At 38.1% G+C, this 17,429-nt stretch overlaps 2 protein-coding genes across 2 annotated transcripts; one reads left to right on the plus strand and one right to left on the minus strand.

Annotated features, from left to right (window-relative positions):
• The first annotated feature begins 2,870 nt into the window (after positions 1-2,870).
• Positions 2,871-9,274, plus strand: LOC140933899 (4-hydroxyphenylpyruvate dioxygenase-like protein). The gene is made up of 4 exons (XM_073383571.1): positions 2,871-3,663; positions 5,133-5,284; positions 5,661-5,791; positions 7,179-9,274. Exons 1-4 carry the CDS (start codon positions 2,907-2,909, stop codon positions 7,327-7,329), a joined length of 1,191 nt encoding a protein of 396 aa, XP_073239672.1. The 5' UTR covers positions 2,871-2,906; the 3' UTR covers positions 7,330-9,274.
• A 2,788-nt stretch (positions 9,275-12,062) lies between these two features.
• Positions 12,063-17,342, minus strand: LOC140933894 (uncharacterized). The gene is made up of 2 exons (XM_073383565.1): positions 16,771-17,342; positions 12,063-13,524 (listed from the first exon to the last, which is right to left on the minus strand). Exons 1-2 carry the CDS (start codon positions 17,221-17,223, stop codon positions 12,142-12,144), a joined length of 1,836 nt encoding a protein of 611 aa, XP_073239666.1. The 5' UTR covers positions 17,224-17,342; the 3' UTR covers positions 12,063-12,141.
• Between the last annotated feature and the right edge of the window lie 87 nt (positions 17,343-17,429).

Genomic DNA, 17,429 nt, shown 5'->3' on the forward strand with positions numbered 1-17,429 from the left:
CGTAGCGTCCCTGTTTTATTTTTTTTATATTTTTTATATTTGCCCCCGCAGGTGGGCGAAATCCTGAGGAGGCACTCTAGTAACTCGCGCGCATATTAAGGAAAGTACTTACAGTTGATACAGTCATACAGTCAATATAGAAAAAATCTCGATTTGCTTGAACAGGGTAGGTAATGATGACGATTCACAAATCTTTGATTTATATTGGAAACCTTGCCAGACACTCTTTCTCTCTCTTTGACCGGATTAAGACTCAGCCCCAAACGAGCAAGACGAGTAAACAACGGCTAGCTTATCACTAGCAGAACGATGGACGATTACAGAAATTCGCCGACAATCAAAGTCTGTGTTGACTTTAATATTCCCTGCTCACAGATGTCCTTCCGTTATAAAGTTTCAACGCTGTGGCTGTATGGCCGGTAACCGGTCAAAGTTAGCCTGCGTGGCAGGCGTTTGAAAGGGAAGGGAAAGGGGGTTTTGGGCGCGAGGGAAACGCGAAAACTCCCTTTCCCTTCCCTTTCAAACGCCTGCCACGCAGGCTAGGTCAAAGTTTTCAAAGCACTAAATGACCGGCAGTCCTATATTCTCAGTAAATTTCACAAAATCGAAAAATCCCAGCTAATCTAAATTATCATAAGTCGATTAAGAAAACTCAAGCGATCCTGAAATACTTTATAGATCTCAAGTTTAGCGTTTGGTTTACGCTGGGCTTAAAAGACGAAACCACGTTTTGAGGGCTTGGAACTTTTTTCAGCTCGACTGCTGGTCAAGGTTTTCAAAACACTGAATGACCGGCATTCCTATATTCTCCGTCAATTTCACAAATCGAAAAAATCCAGCTAATCTAAACTAAACGAACGCACAGCAATGGAAATATGTGGACGACACCACGGTGCCTGAGGTACTAGTAAAGGGCGGAGAAAGTCACGTGCAAGCAATAGCTAACAGAGTAATTGAGTGGTCTCGCGAGAACAGGGTCCAACTAAATGCCAATAAGTGTAAAGAACTCAGGATCTCCTTTGTTAAAGAGCAAAGAGTCTTTGATCCCATCATCATAGGAGGAAAGGAGGTAGAGTGGGTCACTAGTACAAAGCTACTAGGCCTTAGAATAGCGAACGATCTAACATGGAACGACCATGTAATTCAGGAAGGATATAGGACTGCAGTCCTATATTCCCCGTGAATTTTACAGCTCGAAATAACCCAGCTAAACCAAACTATCATATGTCGATGAAGAAAAGTCAAGCGAAATGTACTGTGAATATAGGACTGCCGGTCATTTAGTGTTTTCAACACCTTGACCGGCAGTCGAGCTGAAAAAATTTTTAAGTGTCACAAAACAAATTGGTTTCGTTTTCGGAGCCCAGCGTAAACCAAACGCTAAACTTGAGATCTACAAAGTATTTCAGGATCGTTTGACTTTTCTTAATCAACATATGATAATTTTAATTAGCTGGGATTTTTTGATTTTGTGAAATTTACTGAGAATATAGGACTGCCGGTCATGTAGTGTTTTGAAACTTTGACCAGTTACCGGCCATATGATGCGTGATATTCAGTTTTATTTCCTTTACGCCAGAAGGCATGCATTAGATTATCATTTTCCTAAGCACGTTTATTCAGTTGTAAGAAGTCCATCACAGTGTAAGGAGCTTTTGGTGAACTTTCGGAGTTATTACAACTGTAGGAGATTTGGAGTTCTTTTTAACCCCCGGAGTCAAGATCAGACGAAAGTCACGCTTGTAAATCTAGTAGTTTGTTTTTCCTTCTTTTTTCGTGCACGAAGCATTATCGTAGTTTTCGTTTCTTCTGACGTAAAAATCGCACGTTTCTTTATAGTTTTCACCACAAGTGCTGTAAATAGTCGGACTAGCCTGATTTTAATAAACGGTATTGAATCTTGCTGACCGCCTAGTGCTTCACTGTGGTTGACCTGGCTTACTCCAGTGCCTAACGCCACGCGTCTACGACACTGGGAACGCGAAATGGTTCAAAACCATAAACATAGCATTGTTGAACGTATTTTAGTATTTAAACGGTAGATATAGGCATATTTTTATCCCCTAAAAATTTTTCATCTCTTCGGAAATCCTATCTGAAAGTCAAGTGATCTGAAAATATATAGGGATCAAAACTTAACTTTTCGAAAATTTCAGCTAGGTAAAAGGCTCCCGAAAATTCTAGGTGACCTTTTTAGGGTAAAAATCCGTTAAAAATGGACAATTACACCATTTTTTAGAGGCAAGCAAGAAATTTTACAACAAATGTTCTGACTCAAATCGTCTTCCGAACAGATATTTTCTCTGGGTGCCCCTGATAATCGTCTCAGGGGAACTCATCCTCGGAGACCCAGGGGCAGATAGTGGGGGCAAGGGAAAGAGTAAACGGGCGGGAAAAAAAGGCGCGAAGAAAAGTAAAGAAGGAACTGAAAACAATGTTTACGCATAATTTAGGGGGACAAACAGGGTGAAAGTACCCTGGGTACCAGAGGTTTTTCTCGCGTGCGGTGGAAATTTTCGGTGTCGACCGTAGGCCGAAGCAACGAGCGGCGAAGCCGCGAGAAAAACTTTTTTTCGCGGGCTTTTCGCGCAGGTCACTTTAAAAACTTGACAGAAACCGGAAACTGCGCTAGAAAAGTCTCTGGCACCCAGGGTAGGGTGAAAGTGAAGAATGAAGGCCCCCATGCAGTGAATGTATTTTTTGCACGCCTCGACTAGCTAGTTTGTTATTTGGTGAAGTTATTCAGTGAAGTTATTTGTGAATAGAAGTGTAAGTGCTGGTTCTGATCGAGAGTTGATTGTGACTTTATTCTTTCAAGGGTAGAAGGACAGGAATGAAGGCCAAAGTTCGTGAAGTTATCCGAGCAGACCCTGGAATCTAGTCGTCGGCCATGTGTAGCGAAAAAGATGGTGGTTCGGTTACATCATGTTGAAGTGCTTTGTCAGAATTTAGAGCAAAGCCTGAAACAATTCTGTGAGAAATTTGGATTTAATGTGCTAGCTCGTTCATCTTCCCCTAATCGATTTACGTTAAACCGCGATGCAATAAATTTCGTACTGAGTGAAGGGGCGCGGGAAAGAGACACAGTGTTCAACGTTGCCCTTGAAGTCAAAGATGTAAAACAAGTGGTAGATGTTGTAAAAAGAAACGATGGTAAAGTAATCAGAGAACCAGAAATTCTCTCCGATAGAAATGGAAAAGTGGAGTCCGCTGTAGTACAAACTCCCGTCGGCAATGTTGTCCATACATTGTTAAATGCGTCTGGTTATAATGGAGTATTTTTGCCGGGGTTCGATGTTTTCGACAACAAGATGGCGTTACCGAAAACGCTTTGTTATGCAACAGACTCGTCAAATTCCCGAACAATTATAAAGGATCGCATTTTAACGCATTTTGATCACATAACTTTTGCGTGTCCTCTTGGGACTTCTCAGACGGTTATGAAGTGGTATGAAAAATGTTTTGGATTCACCAGGTTCAGTATTAACTCTGATGAAACCCAAGATGGGTTCGTGGTGCAGAGTGCAATACAAGGTGCAAGCATTGGAATGAAGTTAACTGCGATGCAATACTGGTTTTGTTCAGAGTCAGAGCTTAGAATAGACACTGACGAGCCAGGAGGAGGCGTAAAATTTGTTTTCGCAGAACCACTCCCTGGGCAAGGTTAGTGGTACATTAGGTGGGAGGGCGTGGATATGGACCAGGGGGGACAGGTCTTGAGTTTTTGTGTTTACAGTTTCCATAGAAACTGTAACACTATGCAGTCATGTTGAATGACCATAATGTTCATAAGAAAAGCGATAATTCTGAAGGCCAGATACAAAATACTGTTTGATTCAGTTCGGAAACAAGTAGAGTCTGTTAGTTCTAGTTGTTGCTTGTTCCTTTTAGCAATTATTTTTTTCTAGTCAAAAGACATTTTGCAAAAGAAGGATAACAGTGGTCATCGATGTGCTGCATAATATGCAAGTGAAGTGTGAGTTGTTGTGTCAGAAAAATAAGCGAGACCTGTTGCTCAAAAAAAAAATGTTTCCTCAATTTAAGAAGTCACACTTTATTTTCTCTTCAATGCTAGTCATCGGCATGCTGTATGACATGATGGTGAAGCGTAACTTAATGCATCAGATAAATTAGTGTGTTCTTATGCTTTGGAAATTTTTTTCTTCCATGCAAGAAATCACACTTTATTTTCTTCAACAAAACAGGTTACGTTTCATGCTTATATGACATAGCAAGCTGATAAAATCGCATGTCCCGACAGACGTAACAAAAACTGTAAACATATGTTCTCGCTCTCTTTAGAGAGCTATAATTTTGAAGAAAATAGGTGCTCATGATTAGCATACTGTGTCTGTGTATGGGTTACTTACGCTTATGGCTGCATTGTTGGTGTAAGTGTCTTATTACCTTAAAATTAAATTAAGGTTAAAATTTTTAACCTAAGTTGAATTAGGGAGGAGACAAAGAATATTGAGAAGCAACCTGGGGATAAAAAGATTTAACCTGAATTTAATTTTGACCCATAACATAATCAATGCTATAGATATAGAGACTGTGATCTTTCACCGTCAAACTCAAAAAACTATGTAAAGCTGAAAAATTTTGAGAACATTGATTGTGTAGTGACGAATAACAATTGTTGTGGAATTATTCTCTTCCTTGACATGCATTTTCTTAGAAAGGGCAGGTATCAAAGACCTGCCATAGCCCCACTTGTTTGAAAGTTGGATGCCTGGGAGCTCACAAATAGTTGATACTATTACATCATCCACCGGATAGACAGTTAGCCTGTGTGAAGCTGTATCCACCTTTCCAAACAGCTACATGTCCAGGGTGCAAAGAAAGTCAGTTTTACAGCCTGCCATTCGGGCAAGCTGTAGCTAGCATGTACTAGCCCACAAGTCATTTCAACTAGCCCCCAAACTCTTTTTGATTAGCAAGATTGATTACAATCCTTCTGTATTTGAATTTCCCCCCAAAACAGCACCTGCCCGTCATGCAAGTTAAGAACAAAAATCACTAGCCCAACAGCAAAATCCACTGGCCCCAGGCTATTGGACACAACTTTCTTTGCACGCTGATGTCACACCTACTTACTGTTTTATCAGTGCAAAATCAATTTTTGGTTTTAGGTCCAAACCAAGTGCAGACATTTTTGACTGAACATGGAGGACCAGGTATACAGCACATAGGTCTTCATACTCCAGATATCACTGAAGCAGTAGCAGCATTAAAGGATAATGGAGTTGCATTTATTGATCCTCCTGCTGCTTATTACTCTGAGGTTTGTGGCAGAAATGTAGTGGTGACATGCTTATTAATTTTATTGTCAAACTTGCCCCATTCACAACTCAAAATTTTGCCAAAAACAATGTTTGAGGCTAATCACCATCTGGGTGAGAAAGAACCAAATCTAGCCAAACTGTTGTTTACAAAGTAGAACACTAAGTTGGCAAGAATATTATTGTTGGCAAAAGTATTGTATTGTCACCTTGAGATTACATTCATAGACACAAAGACCTAAACAGCAAAATGTTACATGCATCAAAATGACTTGTCATGGTCATTGTTAGTAATGACATTTTTATTTACATGAACAAGATTCTCAAAAAACATCATGTTTCTATGAAAAATTAATTAAAAATAAACCTGTTTTGTAGGAAGGCAAATTACAGGAGATAAAATATGTGGGTGAGTGTGTGGAGTCTCTTCAAAATCATGGTGTCTTGTTAGATGCTGAGAGCTTCATCGTAAAAGAAAATACAGAGTCTTCTGCTGCTCAGGACACAAAGTGAGTGATTTGGGTTAATTTAGCACGCTCGTTCTGTTACAGGCATGATCCATGTGGCTAAAGACCTTGGGAAATTTTGGTCCAGAACAGAGTGGATTGGTTTGGTCCATCTGGAAGAAGCTTTGGGGAAAAAAGGTCATTTCCAGGTCAGGAAATGGCCAGAGAAAAATTTACTTCTTTAAGTCAAAGAATTTTATTATGAGCCAGGAAAAATTGAAATTTTGAAGAGGCTGGAAGAAGCTTTTCAGGCTTTTCAGGTCCTGTGGTCTCAAGTGCCATAAGCTCAGGATATGAGCGCTATATAAATAAAGTTATTAAGGACATCTTTCAGTAATGGAGAAAGCAAAATGTCACTGTCAAGTTAGGTAAAATGTTATATTCTTTGGTTGGGCAAATTGTATTTTTATCAGGGAAGATTAGAGAATTTTGAAAACTGAGGACTTGCAGCAACCATGTTTTATGACCTATATTTCATGAAAGTTTTTCTATAAAATGAGTAAATTACAAATGTATATAAAGGGTTTAGTTTATCATTTGTCTCACAATTGTCACTTTGATATTGATCGGGACGTTTCAACTGCACACTGCAGGTCTTCATCAGGCGATAGTGTTGATTTACTGAGTCAGACTATTTGTACCACTGTGGTTGTTAGTGATTGGTGTATCACATTCCTCGCTCATTGTTGGTGGGTTTTCGATCCTAAGCATTGTTGGTATTGTCAGAGGAAGAAACTGATTCCTCAGAGGTCCGCTGTGACAGTGATCGGCTGTTATGTTGTGTGATTGTTGGTATCCACACTTCAGGAATCTCAATTCCACTGCCCCTGTTGACGGTGTTAGGATGAAGTCTTATGTGGATAGCCTCTTTAACTCTTCAAGAAGAACCGGTGACAGTCTCGGTCAACTTAACTTCGTCCCAGAGGGGATAATGCCCGGTCTTATTAGCGTGTTCAGAAATGGCTGAAGTTTGAGTTTGTGAAAGCTGTGTATCCCTATCATGCTTCTTAATCCCTTCATGCATGCACCTTCCAGTTTCACCAATGTATACTTTGCCAAATGCACAAGGAATCTTACACTCTACTCCATCTTGTTTTTGTGAATCAACAGGATCCTTAGGTTATACTAAGTGTGATCTTAGTGTTGTATTGGACTTGAGCGAGGTACCTGATACACCAATCACTAACAACCACGGTGGTACAAGTAGTCGGACTCAGTCAATCAACACTATCGCCTGATGAAGACCTGCAGTGATTAGTCAAAACATCACGATCAATGTCAGTGACAATTGTGAGACAAACAATAAACTAAACCCTTTGTACACATTATCCATGATGATTGATATCTTTCATGACATGAGTAAATAATTACTTTCTACAATTTCCTGCAGGTATCTGATGCAAGTGTTTACACGACCATTGTTTAATAAGGACACCTTCTTTCTGGAGGTTATACAGCGATGCGGTGCTACTGGGTTTGGAGCTGGCAACATAACTGCTTTATGGAAAGCTGTTGATTCCTATTTAAGCAAGAAAAAGTAGTTTCTCTGGCTCTGACACACACATTTTATATGCAGACTCAAAATATTTAACAATTATTCTTCGAAGGCGAAGTTACTGTGAAATTTAGAAAACCGTGAACACATGAAAAATTTCAGGAATGCTGATTGTGTGGTGACCAATCACAATAATGTTCAGGACATGAAAGGAAACCTCAAAAGCACAAACTAATTACCGTTGCTGTTTGTGGTTTAGGTTTCTCATGCCTTATTGGCTATTTCCTCGCATAAATATTTCTGGTGTTCACGTTTTTTTGAGTTTCACAGTAATATTGTTGAATAATGTCGAGGGAATTATTCAACAATATTAACTGAGCCTGAGGTGAATAAATAATATAAAATTTTATTGTTTTAGTATATACACACGAAGTGATCTCAACAGAATCAGAAAGGAAACCATGAAAAAAACGATTTGTTTGATTCATGGGTGAATTCATGCATGAACTTGTAGCCGTAAACAGCACAAGCACAACAGTTGGATCTTTACAGTATTTTCAAACGTGGCAAATCCTAGTTTTAATTTTTTTGTAAGCTTTAGCATCAATGATTGAAAAGAAAATGTTGAAAGTTTCTGAGAAGAAACACAGACCTTTATTTGCTTCTGCCAACTCACTGTGAATGAGACAGTTTTTTTGTCGCTTCTTGCAAATGCTGTCAACAGCGGCTACGATCGAGGTGAGCATTCTTTATCTGCAGTGCAGTGTTCCTTGCCATGTTAACTTGCTCGCATGTACAGTTTTCGAACATATTTGCTTTCCTTTTTTCCTCCATAAATTAACTTATATTTCCAGGCAAAATTGGTCTTGCAAGGAAATCCCGAATTCACAAAACAGTGACGAAGTGTCGTCCATTTCCTCTGTAGTGGTCAATAAAAACATTGCTTTGAGCGTATGAAAGTCAACTACAGTAGATCACTTCACAATAAAATCACGCCATTTAAACACTATGAAGTCTTTTCTTACCTTCACAATCATCAACTCTGGGATATTCTTGTATTTTATAAAAGTTCTTACTCTGAAACTTGGCAAAACACCCACTTCTTGATAGCGATTTTGTTTTGCTTCATATTCACCACCTAGGGCGGTGAATATAATGTCATAGTCCGAGAAAATGAACTAATCAGATTGCTTGAATCACCAAGATCACTGAGTGTTGTATATAGAGCGGTTTTCACTTGACTGTCGAAAGTAATTGAGGAATTGGTTTGGTTTTGGTTTTACTACGCCCTTTGGTTGGCTAGTGTATTTACTTTGGTTTTGGTTTTACGACAGTCAAGTGAAAACCGCTCTACTAGAGGTAAATAAAAACCCTTTAAATTTTGTTATTGTCAAAGTTTTGGCTAAAATGGGTTCTTTTGTAGTAGGGGTTTAAATGGAAACCGTAGAGTATTTGTAGATCAAGTTTTATTTGTAAAGCTCAAAGATTTATTTAAATAAACAAAAGTAACAATAAAATGTTTGTCTTTATTACCCTTAACGGTACATCAAAATGTAGCTTGCATAGCAGGCATATTGTGCAGTGTGAACAATGATACTATAATGTTCCCTCACCAATTTGGAAGTTGGAAATGACAGAGAGTTCAGGCAGAGAGGTTCTTGTGTTTAAATATAGAAGGGGGAGGCAGGAGGTGAGAAAAAAATACGCTTGCATGCAGCCAGTTTTTCTCTTTTTCTCCCCACCCCTCCTTCCTTTAGTTTCTATGGCTCTCAAGATGGTGGTCACAGCCAATGTACCTCTGAGCTTTTGTCAACAGAAATGTGGAACATAGTCAAGTATGATGAATTGTAAGAGTGGGAGGCTGAGAAGACTCTCTTCTTAGTGAGTCTGTATTTTTTTCAGTTCAGGAAAAGTGGCAGAAGGAGGGGGAAAGCCTTCCCAACCTCCCAGGCTCTACCTGCCTGTTGGCAAAAACATTGACACACGTCATCCTCATTGATAGTGTTCTTCCTTTTTTCTGACACCGTGTACTTCCAAAAAAAAAGAGCAAGCTTTATTCCAGTGAAGTGTCTTAGCAATTTTAAAGCTGATCTAATGGCGGACTGTGAGTCAACTGAGAAGGAACCCTTTGCTTTCTACATAAAAAAGGATAAATCAAGACTTTCACTAAATTTGAAAAGAAACATTGTTTAATATGAAAGGGAGCATTGTTTGTACTCCACAGTTCAGTAACAAAACAATTTGCAAAAATTCTGTCTCTTGCATTCTACCTAAATTTAACCATTCATTCAATGACAATTAGATAACCATAACATAACTAAGTCTCTTGGATTATGAACTAACATAACTATATTATCTACAGTTTGGTCATCAGATAATAAATACATTTATGTGCAAATCTCTTAATAAATAAATCTCATATAGCCAATTCTATATTACTATAATCAGTACCCTAAAGCCAAATACATTGATGCTAAATGTTACAGTTTGAAAAATTTTTTTGCAGTAATGGTGTTTTTGTTTTGTATTTGTGAATTAAACCTGTCATATTGTCTTATGTTCTTTTGTAATAGAGACCATTAGATTCGAAGACAAGGAAGACTGGAGAGTGAGATTTTCTTAACATACTTTGCGCGTGTGAACCAGGATCATTTGGGCAGGAAAATGTGGTAGACATCATCATTCTACTTCAAGTTTGTGGCGGAAGCAAGTTATCCAAATTTAATGTTGGAAGTTTTGTCATTTACCAATCGGGAGACGGCTTAACCTCCTTCAATAAAAACAGCAGTGCCAACTTTTCTGGTGAAAAAAAGTACAATAAAGATTTCCAGGGTGTCTATTTTGCCAGTATATGTGAAAAAACTTTAACATGGTTCGTACAACTTCAGACAAACCATTTCAAGGACTTTTCAAGGATTTTCAACGACAAATTACAGTTTTCAAGGACTAAGATTTATTTAATAAATCGGCATTCTTTAACACCCGTTGATCACCCTATTGGCTTAAACTCGTCATGGAGTCATTTACGGTTTTTAGTTCTTCGGCTATTGTTGATTACATTATTTTATACTACTTTCCACTGCATTGCATCTGAGGTACAAAAAAAGCATTTGAAATAAAGAAACGGAAATAAAATATTGTTCATGCACAAACATGTTTTTACGTTACCCGTGAGTTTTACAGGTTCTTAAACTGAAGATGAGCCAAATTTCTCGGCAAAATAATCCAATTTTACAGAAAAAGATGTCTGGCGTAGACAAGGTTATGAATTTCAAGAATGTTTCGAGACCTAACAAAGAAATCAAGTAGTTTTCAAGGACCTAAACCAAATTCGAGACCTTTTCAAGATTGTATGAACCATGTTTAAGACAAATCTTGTCCTCGACTTTAAAGGTCTCTGATAAGGGTAGATTGTCCTGCCTAGCTATTTTGTGGCATGACACATATCTCAGTTTTGTAGTAGTACAGTCCAACCTTAAGCATAGAGAGGAGAAGTGTGACATCATGTCACCATGGTAGCAAAATTTCTGAATCACAACAATAGGGAGCTTTAGCAATGACGACGGTGAGGGCAACGAAAACTGCAGAAAAGAATCGGTTTCCTCTTAGCAAAACAAAAAAATTGGCATGTGCATCACGCTTTTTTGTACATTTCTTAGCCATGACACTTCCTAATTTCACACGCCCGCTTTACGGAGTAGGTACACAAGACACAAAAATTTTCTTTTTCTTTTTCTAAACTTTGATATGGACCTTTCGGATTCAACTCCAGAAAATTTTGCCAACACTTGACAAATTAAATGGAACTGAATAGGATTGATGAAGTTTGAAATAGTGCAAATTCACTTTTTAAGAGACATTAATTTTTCAGTTTGTTGTTATCCAGAAATTCTGCTACAATGGCAACGTAATGTAATGACTTCTCCTCTCTATTTGTATTCATGAATAAGCTCTCCAATATTTTTATTGCCCATGGAAATCCATGTACTACCTCTGCACAGAAAAATTCATGCTCTATTTTGAGATGAGCTTGAAAAATAAATGCTTTTTTAACACAACTATCCAAGGTTACAATGAAATGGACTTAATTGATGATTTCATGTGTTGCGAACTTTCATTCAATTTATCTACTAAGTCTTGTTAGACCCTGAAAAGACAAATGTTAGCTGTAACATGTGCAAACAGCTGACAAGAGCTTCCAGAGGAGTACAAGCAACTGCAGTCAAGTTTGTTAATTCAATCCATGGGGGAATACATTCTTTGCTATACAAATGTATGGATTAAGTTTCGTAAGCATACTTGTAGAGACATCTCCAATAATTATCGCAAATACCAGATAATAAAGCATGAGAACTGTAGGCAGCATACAATATGGTTCGAAGTATTGCATACTTTTTCTAGTCAAAACCTCTGCACTTTATTCTTTGAACAAAAAGCATCAATCCTGCTAATTAACTGGGTTGCAGAAGTTTTGATCAACAAATGCAAACAGCAAACAAACCATATTTCAACAATATTGTTTTTGCACCACCAAGGATCACATCAGCAACAAAATAATAACTAAAAAATTAGGATCAATCAAGACTGACTTACAAGAAAATTCAGGACCCTGTTCCTTGAAGACTGATTAGCCCAAATCCAGTGAGTGATAAAATTTTAACCCATTAATTAATGCCAAGGACTATCATTGTAAGTTAACCATACCACTGAGTGTCTGAGTAAATTTTAAGGTTTAGAAATGCTCAATTTACATATTACTCGACAAGAAAATTTGTTTTAAAATTTCACTTAATCTAAGGTCTGGTTTGGGTTAACCATCCTTTAAGGAACCTTGGCCAAGTCATATTTACTTCAGCAACTATGGAAGCTTCTGTGCAAAACTTCTGAGTGATGACATTAAATCCAATAACTGGTAGCTCCTTGAGGACAACTGTGATGGACTGCAGATGTTTTCTAGACGTTCCCTCAGTCTTGTAACTTCAGAATCAATTTCAAGTAAAGAATCTGTGTCATCCATTGACATGATTCGCAGTGAATCAGAAGAGTTTTTCTGAAGAGATCTTTTGCGACAAAAAAGAAAGCTTTGAAGAAGATATGCCAGAAGCATGATGAACACTTCACAGTGATCAATCAAGTCAACGTGATCAGAGTTATTTGCATCTGGACTGCGCTGAAAGTCAACAAAAATAATATGTGCAAGTCCCATTCTGGGAACTTCCCTGATATCCTGTTCCTCTTGAGGAGGAAAACAGTTACTCAGAATAACTTCAATCAACTTCATCCTCAGCAAATGTGATTGAGTTGACTGGAGAAGAAGACTTTTCTCTTTAGTTGACTGAAGATGCCAGTTATAGACAAGAAACAACTCATCGGCAATCCTACCTGCAAAGTCCTCTGGTCGCTCATTCACTGACAACGACAATGTTAGCATTCTCTGCAGCAAAAACAAATTCTTGGTTTTATGTGGATGTTTTGTGGCATCTCCAATCCACTGAACCAATTCAAAAATATGAGTGCTGAAATGCTTGACTGATAGGAGTCTATAACCTGAGGTCTTCACAAGGCTAAATCTCTTGACATTAACCTCCTCTTCCATAACGTTTACAACAAAAGACAAGGCCATAGATGCACTAAGTGCCTGACTACTTTCTTGTGACATGTCACCAGTGCATCTAGAGAGTTCCACCATCATGGAAATGTGTTCCCAAGAGATTTTCAAATTAACCATCCTCATAGCCATTACAGGGTGTAATACCTGGATTTGCCGGAGAATTCTAAAGCATTCATTACCACAGTTATTTTGCTTTGAAAGCAGGATGTTATGTAAAATGTGAAACAGAACTCCTACAGGTGGCTTTCGGGACTGGCTCATAAAATTTGTGACTGTGTGCAAGTAAGTTTTATGAAAGTTTTCTTCCTTCAGAGCTTGTAGGGAATTCATTTGGTTTTCAGTAAAATCTTTGGAACTGTCCATCTGTGGTCCTTGCATCTGAACTGAACACCAAAGAGGCGTGGAATAGTGTAAAGGTTGCTCTTGCCTCATACATCTGTACAGAGAAGGCTTTTTTGGAGGTGAAAAACTTTCTTGAGTAATCAACGTTTGTTTAAGCGAAGGTGAAGAAGGGCTTTTTGATCTTTTAAGCTTTGTTGAAGGAAATCTACTCTCTATTGACTCAAAGATTCCCATTCCTGGAACTTGCCTGCAGCTCACTTCACTTGACTCATCTTTCGCCATCTCACCCTATTTATGAATTAGAGTTATCATTTAGTAAAAGTAATATTAGTACCTGGAACCACATCCCATACTTTTTTAAATGGTGCATAAATAAATAATATATAATAAAATGTGAACATATTAGAACATGCCTTTAGGTTCACCAAAAATGGTGCTAAGTCCCTAGTTTCAAGTATTATTTATTTTATTTCTCATCCTTTTGAATCCAAGTGACCAAACAAACTTAAGAAAACACCCAAGGATTCTAATCAAAATGCATGCAATCTTGTCCATGTTAATATGCCTGTCCACACAATAGTGATATGACCACCCATGCAGACCTGTCCACTCATGAGATCAACTCTGACAAGCTCACAAGCTCTGCTCAGTAATAGATCACAGATGACATCACATTGTGGTAAAAACAAAGAAGTGACACATGAGCCAAAGGTGAGTGTGTCAGGGATGTTTTTACCACATTTTGATGTCGTCTGTAATCCTTTGCTGAACAAACCCACGGCAAAATGGAATCTATTAGTTTTACACAGAATAATGTTATAAACAGAAAAGAAAAAACGACAGCTTGCCTGACATGCATTATACTGCTTTACAATTTCAGGGTTTGTGTCAGTTTAGACGTTTTTTAAGTCACAAACACTATTTTTCGTTTCTGCTTCTTCTGTCTTACTTGTATCCAGTTTATCCAAAAAGTTTTTTAATGCCTTCACTTTCTTAAAGCAGAATAATTACAAACATTTTTTCAAAAGTGCGAGTCTCTTGAAATGATGACATACAATGGCAACTTCCAGTTTAGGAATTTTCAAGACATCAACAACTTTCCCTTCTAACTTCATTTCCCTTCTATGTAAATACATTAGCTATTGCTGGATGTTTTTCAAGGCCTACACTTAATCTGAAATAATCTCACAAACATTTTTAAAACCATGCGCCATGTTCAATAAAACAAAGAAACAAGGTTCCCATGATGTCATCCATGTGTTTGTCCTATAATAAGTCATAGGCAATGACCAGTCACAGCGTGTGTAATATTCACCTCTATTGTGTAATCTTCACTAGATTATGGGCAATCTGAAGAGTCATAAGCAGCCTCAGAAGAAAATGGAAGCAATTCCAAATCTACCAAGCTTATGACTCTGATTCTTGTTTTTCACTAGATCATAAAGAACTCTTAGACAACTCTGATTATTTACAACTCCAACTCTTTCACTAGTGAAATCAGCCTTGAGACACATAAATAAGTGCCATATATTTGGTCAAAAATATGCAGCGGAAACTCTCCTTGCAACCACTTTTGAAAGAAACCAGTTCTAGTTATGCAGGTATCAATGTTTAGAAGGAGATGAAGGGATACAGGTATAGGTGTGGCATTTGAATTGTTTTTATTTTTTGGTCAAACACGCAACCCTTGGGGCTGGTAAATAGTTCAAATTTGATAGAATATCCCTACCTGGGAATAACAAAACTGTGTAATGACATGTATTAAAAGTAAACATGGAGCAATTTGAAATGTACATTTCCAACTACTGTACATTATAAAAGGTACAGTAGATTGAAGAAGTATGAAGTTCACCCAATTACATGTCAAAATATTTCAAAATTGAATCCATCTGGCCATTGGAAACCTAGACAATTTATCATTTGCTTACTCCTTGTGAATAAACTGTGTTTAGGTCATCAATGTAAACGTTTAATGAAACAGTGAAACTGCTTCTTTAATCATTCACTTCAATGATTTAAAAATGCTGAAAATCCAGCCCTGGTTTCAGCAAAATTGAATTGCAATATTCTTCGAACAACCATATTAATATACTCAATACCAGTTGGAAAGCTTTAGCAGTATTGCATTATAGAAAAGAGTAATCACTTTGACTTTTCCTAGAACACGAGTTTAGGACCCAGATCTCTGCAGGGTTAAATCCTCAGAGAGGGGACAAAGAAGTGTTCAAATGTCACACCTATGCCCATACCCCTACTCTCTGTCTAAACATTGATACCTGCATTATGACCAGCATCAAGGAATCTTGTTTGAACTTTGGCTTCAAGAGCCCATTCTTGTACACGACTAGATCAAGTAGAGACTTTTTATTTTTATGACTTCCCGTGGTGTCACCACAGGGACCCACACAGTCTGTTTGTGTAACTGATTGTATTGTAATTTTGTAGTAAATGTACTAGATATACCGTTTGATGCATCTGTAGGGGCATATCGTTAAATATGTGTATGGATCAATGCTAAATAAACATTGTGCTGCCTTACTTATGGTAACTTGTTGTCCCTTTGCCTCAGAAATCGCATTTTGAGCCATTTTGAAAGATTTTGAGTTTGCTGTTTACTGTTCCTCTTAACAGAAGGACATGGGTGGAAAAAATTTTTTAATTGGCTCCAGCGCCAGAGTGAATTTACCCCAGAAAATTGCATTGCTCCACTTTCAAAACTTGCTGCAGAAAGGCTGAAAGATTCACACTTCTTTCTGGTACCTTTTGATCAAAAATCCATTCAAAAGGCCTAGGGAAATTAAAATCTCACAGTTTTTTAACGGTCAAAATGCGTCGCAAGATTTACATGTGCCAGCCAGAAACCATTCTGCTAATCGTCTCTTTTTGATTGGATGCCGTTAAACAATGATCACTTACCAAGTCTGCTTAAAACCAGTTATTGTTGAACCATTTGGTTAACGATATCCAATCAAACAGAAGAAATCAGCAGGACAGTTTTCTGGCTGGCATATGTAAATCTTGCATTTTGACCATTCAAAAACTGTGAGAAATTTCCTCCCGTGCTAGTCCTAGGCCTTTTGGATGGATTTTCGATCGGATGGTACAAGAAGTGTGAATCTTTCAGCCTTTCTGCTGTGAGTTTTGAAAGAGAAAATTGCTCCAGCACTGAAGCCGTTCAAAAAATTGATTCCACCCTTGTCCTGCTATTAAGAGGAACAGTAAATGGCTGAAAATACCAGGACGACATTTGTAAGTAAGGCAACACAACGTTTATTTAGCACTGATCCATGCACATATTTAATGATATACCGCTACATATGAAGTCAAATGACGCAAACGGTAAATCCAGTACATTTACTTTAAAATTACCATGCACTTTGACTGCATGACGGGCCCGGCCCGTCCCTCCTGTCCCTGGTGAATAAACTTAAATTTAAAACCCTCTAGAAATCGCTTGATCTTTGAATAGGTATAGCCGTTTCTTTTGCCCTCAGGTAATACTAAGAGGATTGTCCTTAATTTAGAGCTGCTTACCTGAGACTTTGAACAAGATGCGGTGGGCACAGGCATGACATCGTGGTTTTCAGTTTTATCGATGCTTGCGTTCGATAAATTTCCAAAATTCAACTTTTGTAACCTCACGTTCGCTTGAAGTATCTTGATATTATTTTGGTTGAACTTCAAACTTTTCCAAGGACTGGTTTCATTTTGAGCCTTCGAGGTAGACACTTGGAAATCTGGCTCTTCTTTGACAAAAGATGGACGCGATATCTTCTGAGGCGTCTTCTCGAGCTCGTCGTCAGAGCTCAAAATAACAGTCTCCGTTTTTTGAACGATCCCGTTGCTTACATTTTCTTTCTTGACTTTGTATGGCAGTCTGGCTTTTGATGGCGGTGTGTCTTCCTCATCTTCATCGCTGCTTGAAATGTAAATAACTGGCTTGACAGCTTTACCTTTCGTTGTCATTTTCAAACATGGCGCACACATGCACACGAACACCGGTTTGGCGCCAAATATTTTGGGGCGCTAAATTTCTTTAGGAGCGTGAAGCTGTTATCTGATATGAGTCCGATGCAATAATGCTCCTGAATGTTCCAGCTTGATGTATCAGTTTCTCTGCCAAAATATTCTTATCGAATGGACGGGGAATTATACCGGTAACTCAAAAGTGAAAGCTGCTTATTCAAGCACTT

Source organism: Porites lutea, chromosome 4 (genome assembly GCF_958299795.1).
Source record: "Porites lutea chromosome 4, jaPorLute2.1, whole genome shotgun sequence".
Classification (NCBI taxonomy): Eukaryota; Metazoa; Cnidaria; class Anthozoa; order Scleractinia; family Poritidae; genus Porites; species Porites lutea.